Consider the following 6268-nt stretch of genomic DNA (forward strand, 5'->3'; position numbering starts at 1 on the left):
GCTATATGAATGACGTACAGCGTAGTGAGTGTACTCATGAGTGATTTTAAAGCAAAGCAAATTTATTTGTGCAGTACATTTCATACACAAGGTAACTCAATGCCCTTTACAAGATTAAATACGGAAGTGTATTACTGCCACACCAAAAAAAAGGTTGCGTTTCACATGATAATGTGAATCATTTCACATTATTATGTGAATCGTTTCACGTTATAACGTAGATTCGTTTCACATAATAACGTAGAAAATAATAAATGAATAAATTTCACCTTTCTTTACCGTGCCCCCCAATAGACAATTACTTCTGGTTCGTGTTGGCGGTAGCAATTAGCTTCCGTAAGACATCATTTAGTGTTGCAGAAAACATGGATTTGGTGATCTTTTTAACGGAGTCGTGGCGTACCTGAAGATTGCCTCTTGCATGAAGATTGACTCTTACGCATGGAACAAGAATATCTAAGATTCTTAGCATCCTATAGTTTTGTGTGCTTTTATTCTAGCAAGCAAACACGTTGGCACATGTTAGCCCAGGGAAATTCCTGTGAGAAATTATTTGCGGTATGTTTGCAAATTCATGCTTTGTCTGCTGTATTCGTAAGCCTCAAGTCACGGGCATGATTTTCCAACTGGTGGGTGGTCCAAGAACCAAAAGTGTGTCGCGGACTCGCAGTCAGTATTATATAAATTAAAGAGACATATTATTTTATAATATCATCATATCATGCATGTAGTCTATATGTATCTGTATAAATACAAATTATATAGTAACAGATGGACTTGTTGTCACTGCTCTGTTAAAGAAAAATGTGATGATAAATTAAAATAGAAATGATTTACTGCAAAATATAACAATAGCACAGCAATATGAGCATATCAACATAATCAAATTATGACTCTAGTATCGTCGGGCAACTGCTGATGCCCCTCTCCAGGTGTCCCCCAGTATTTTATTTGACTGGTAACATTTTCTGATTGCAACAAAATTGCAGTTGTCAATGAATTGTGCTTACATTTGTTTCTGTTTTAATAGATTGATGCTACAGTCATTGCCTTCATAAATGACAACAGTCTGGCTGACTACATCCCAACATATGGAGATCCGATAGCAGCAAAACGCTTTGTTTTGGAAAACAAAGGTGCAAATAAAAGAACAAGAGAATCTTATAAAAAAAAAATCACTGCTTGAAAAGCGAAAGAAAAAGATGGGTGTTGGGAATTAGGTTAATGAAAGTGACCATGAAGAGAGTGCAAAGCGGAAAAGAAACTACACAAAAAACAACATACAGGCTGAAAAGCCGACCAGAAAAGTTGAGTTGGGGTGGGTTCATGAAGGTAAACGAATAAAATAATATAAAAATAAAATAATACAAGGAGGGGGAACAAGGATGATTGATGTGTCCACATAGTCCAAAAAGCTGATCTTGTGGTGTTTCACCCGCGAGACCTCGACTTGGGGTGCGGGGTTCTGCACGGACTGTTTTTGTTGTTGCGCTTCCGGAGAATAGGTTAAGAGAGTTCCCGCCGTTATGCGAGTAGTGTTTGATGTCGAACAATAAAGCAAGTTCTGTTCCTGTGTCCGACGCTACACTGGTGACCCCGACGTCAGTCCCGGCGTTTTCGAGACTGAAACAAACATGGCAACCGCCATCCTCAAATTGCCGGAGTTTTGGGAGACGTCCGCGGCAGCGTGGTTCGCACAGACGGAGGCTCAGTTCGCCCTCCGCGGGATCTCAGATGATTCCACGCGTTACTACCACGTTGTCTCAGCACTCGGGAGATCAACGGCAGCCAGAGCAGTGAACTTCATCACCTCTCCCCCGGCCCGAGATAAGTATGCTGGGATCAAGGCTCACCTTCTCAAGGTTTTTGAGCTTTCACGGCCGGAACGTGCCCGACGTCTGTTGGCTATTAATGGACTGGGGGACAGCAAACCTTCCGAACTCATGGAAATGATGCTAAACCTGCTGGGCACGGAAGAGCCCAATTTCATTTTCATGGAACTTTTTCTCAGGCATATGCCACCGCATGTTCAGACGGCGCTCGCGAACAGTACTGTCACTGAGCCCCGGGCCCTGGCCGAGGAGGCCGACCGTTTCTTACTGGCAACCCAGCGCTTCTCCCCTGAGACGCTGGCCGCGACGCGCAGTGACTCACGTTCGGGCGCGGGGGTGGCATCTAGCATGGGCCCGTTCGGCACCGACGGCCGTGCTGGCACAGGCTTGTGCTACTTCCATGCCCGTTTCGGTGCGAAAGGGAAGAGGTGCCGCGCCCCTTGCAACTACGACGCGTCAGGAAACGCCAAAGCCCACGCTTCGCAGCGGCCGTGAGCGTGAAGAGCCGGCTGCTGTTCGTCAAGGACAACCTTTCCGGGCGCAAATTCCTTTGCGACACCGGCGCCCAGAGGAGCGTCCTGACAGCCACTGCGGAGGACGCCGCTGGCGGGACTCATGGGCCACCCCGACTGTCCGCTAATGGCTCCCCTATCCGCTCTTATGGCATGAGGACTGTGGACTTGTGTTTCGGGAGTCAGCGCTTCACATGGGACTTTGTCACTGCGGATGTCTCATTCCCTCTCCTCGGCGCTGATTTTTTTTGTGCCCACGGGCTGCTGGTGGATGTTAAGTGGGGCTGTCTGGTGGATGCACTGACTTTTTCCACGGTCGCCTGCGTCCGCAATGAGGCGACTTATGGTGGTCTCTCCAGTTCGCTATCGGACGGCACCAAGTACCAACTCCTCCTTGGTGAGTTCCCTGGCTTGACACGGCCCACTTTCTCCTCTGCCATGACTAAACATGGGGTCAAGCACCACATTGAGACCAAGGGCCCCCTGATTCACGCGAGGGCCCGACGGCTTGATCCCGAGAAGCCAGCAGTCGCTAAGTCCGAGTTTGCCAACATGGAGCGTCTGGGCATCGTCCGCCGCTCGGATAGCCCGTGGGCCTCGCCACTACACATCGTCCCTAAACCGAGTGGTGGGTGGCGACCGTGTGGTGACTACCGCCGCCTTAACGACGCCACTACGCCCGACCGCTACCCTGTTCCACACATTCAGGATTTCTCAGCCCACCTGGCAGGCAAAATCTTGTTCTCCAAGGTCGACCTGGTGCGCGGGTATCACCAGGTTCCTGTGCACCCCTCAGACGTTCCCAAGACAGCTGTAATCACTCCGTTTGTTCTGTTCGAGTTTCTGAGGATGCCGTTTGGTCTTAAAAACGCGGCACAATCTTTCCAGCGTTTAATGGATTCTGTGCTCAGGGACTTGCCATTTGTGTTCGTCTATTTGGATGACATCCTCGTCACCAGCTCTTCGGAGGATGAACATCTGATGCACCTCCGCGACCTCTTTGGAAGACTTGAGCAGCATGGCCTGATCATCAACCCGGCGAAGTGTGTTTTCGGGGTGCCCTCTATCCAGTTCCTCGGGCACCTCATAGACAAGAACGGCGCCGCCCCCCTTCCGCCAAAGGTGGAGGCCGTCTCCGCTTTTCCCCGACCTCGCTCGGCTCGGGGCCTCCGGGAGTTCCTGGGGATGGTGACTTTCTACCACCGGTTCATCCGCCGGGCGCCCCACATCATGCGCCCGCTCTATGAGGCTCTTAAAGACAAGGCCCCCAACCGGGACGTTGAATGGACGGCCGAGAGGATGGAAGCCTTCGAGGCTACGAAGGCCGGACTGAGTCGTGCCGCAATGCTGGCCCACCCGACCCACGGGGCCCCTGTCGCTCTGACTACCGATGCATCGGACTACGGTGTTGGAGCCGTATTCGAACAGTGGGTCGGCGGCGCCTGGCAACCGCTTGCCTTTTTCAGCCGTCAGCTGGTCGCCAGGGAGCGCAAATACAGCACGTTCGATAGAGAGCTCCTCGGCCTCTGGCTGGCGATCCGCCACTTCCGCTCCCTATTGGAAGGCCGTGAGTTCACGGCATATGTGGACCATAAACCCCTCACTTTCGCCATGTCCAAGGTGGCCGAGAAATATATATGTTGACAAAAAGAAACAGGATAGAGAAAGGAAGCGCGCATTAAAATGATGACAAAAGCACAATTTGGGGAAAATTCGTGATTGGGAAAAACTAACGATGAAGCTATAGGAAATTGACAAAGACTATGTAAATATAATATAAATATAAATGTAAAGGACTACGAAAGACGTAAGGGACCGATTAGACAAGCGCTCATGGAACTTAAAGAGTTGAACAGAGAAAGGCGCACTGCGCATTTAATGACGGTGACGAAAGTTGGAACGGGACCAGGAAACTACCCGATGCTGGTAAGGTGGCATGTGACGTTCAGGCCATCAAGGAGCCCATGAGGTAAAGAAGATGGGGCTGAGAAAAGGTGTATTTGATATGTGGACGCGAGTGAAGGACTGCAAAATTGAGAAAGGAGGCATATCAAACACACACACACGCACCCTGAATCACTCGTAAGTACACTACACACACACACACACAGACACAGAGGAAGCGAAAGGCACTGAAGGGGGGGGGGTTGGTGAAAACGCTCTTGTTGATTTGACTCGAAGCGTCCTCTCGCAGGTGTAAATACCATAATGACCATTACATTATTATTATTATTATTATATTGGAGCGCCAAAGAAAAGAAGTCAGAGGCAGAGTGTCGAACACAGGAACAAACCTTGTTTTAATGGTAGACATTAACAGACTAACCACATTACGGCGGGAACTCACTAACCCCGGAATTGCGGCAACAAAAACAATCCGTGCGGAACCTCACAACCCAACTCGAAGTCCCGCAGGTGAATTATGTAAACACAATATATTATATTATGGCAGCATGGTGGCCCAGCTGGTAAGGCGTTGGCCTCACAGTTCTGAGGTCCGGGTTCAATCCCGGACCCGCATGTGTGGAGTTTGCATGTTCTCCCTGTGCCTGCGTGTGATTCCTCCCACATCCCCAAAACACTCAACATTAGTTAGACACTCAAGGTTGCCCCTAGGTGTGACTGTGAGTGTGGCTGTTGTTTTTTTCTATGTGCCCTGCGATTGGCTGGCAACCAGTTCAGGGAGGACCTCACTTCCTGCCTGTTGACAGCTGCGATTGGCTCCAGCACTCTCCGCGACCCTCGTGAGGATAAGTGGTAAAGAAAATGAATGGCTATTAGATTATATCATTATATTATATAACAAGCAAACAAAACACAACAAGGTTGAAAACTTCTTTTTTTCCCCTCATGCTTTTTAGAATATATCCACTTTTTGATCATATTACTTGCTCTGTATGCGGTTTTAATTGTCTTTTTTTAATATTGCGTTGACATTTTTATTGTTTTTATTCCATTTTAAATGTTTTATCTCTTTGCCTTTAATCATGTAAAGCACATTGAGTTACCTCGTGTATGAAATGCGCTATACAAATAAATTTCCTTTGCTTTACAAAGATGCCAATGATACGGGTTTCAGCCGGTCCAATTTACAAGATATTTGATCTTAAAGATGTTGAATGTCTTGCTCGCTTGCCTCGTCTCTCTTCTAGTGGTAATGCATGGCTGTCGAGTTTTGTGGAAACTTTACAGGAGCATACACTCGGCTTGGGAGACTGGAGACAAGCAGCGTCTAGCTCAGCGGTCGGCAACCTTTGACACCGAAAGAGCCATTTGAACCCGGTTTCCACGGAAAAGAAAACACTGGTAGCCGCACATCTAAAATGAAAAAAAAAAAAAAACTTCTACTACTTTACCGCAGCATGTTTCTCCATTGGCTTTGCCGGGCTTGAAAGTCGCTCAATATAGACGGCGTTTCAGCGGGTATACCCGCTTCCGCAATGTGACGTCTATTTTGAGCGACGAAAAAATAATATCAAATAATTTAAATATTTTAATATTTCAAGATCACAATCTTCAAATTTAGAACTAAAATAATATAAAAAACTAACACAAATAAAACGCACTTCAATTAAATACAAAAAAAAATTTTTAGTAATTTATTTTCCCAAGCCAATCAGAGCCGCATTATAAGGATGAAAGAGCCGCATGAGGCTCTGGAGCCGCGGGTTGCCGACTGCTGGTCTAGCTCATGCACTAGTATTGAACAACGAGAAATCGAGACAACTGCAGGTACGCTTAACGTATCCAATGGAGCCATATTGAGAGCACACTTCGAGTGTCTGCCCGCAGCTGTCGGAGAGAGGTTCCCCACTCCTTTTACAGTTGCACCCACTTCTTTCCCCTATGTTAAACGACCCACTTGAGCACTGGACTAACTGTACCAAAACTTTGGACTGAATCAACTAGACATCACCATGGACA

General features: G+C 47.6%; 1 protein-coding gene across 3 annotated transcripts in view; it reads right to left on the bottom strand.

Moving 5' to 3' along the window:
* rps21 (ribosomal protein S21) overlaps nucleotides 1–5769 on the bottom strand; it is a 13984-nt gene extending 8215 nt beyond the window's left edge. Inside the window, exon 1 of one of the 3 annotated variants that reach the window (XM_061806633.1) lies at nucleotides 5701–5769. In XM_061806633.1, coding sequence (XP_061662617.1) covers nucleotides 5701–5708 — 8 coding nt within the window. In that variant the 5' untranslated portion in view covers nucleotides 5709–5769. Of the gene's footprint in view, nucleotides 869–5700 lie in introns of those variants that run through there. The other 2 variants (XM_061806649.1, XM_061806637.1) reach the window with 2 other exon arrangements.
* Nucleotides 5770–6268: the final 499 nt, after the last annotated feature.

This window comes from Syngnathoides biaculeatus, chromosome 2, assembly GCF_019802595.1.
Source record: "Syngnathoides biaculeatus isolate LvHL_M chromosome 2, ASM1980259v1, whole genome shotgun sequence".
Taxonomy (NCBI): Eukaryota; Metazoa; Chordata; class Actinopteri; order Syngnathiformes; family Syngnathidae; genus Syngnathoides; species Syngnathoides biaculeatus.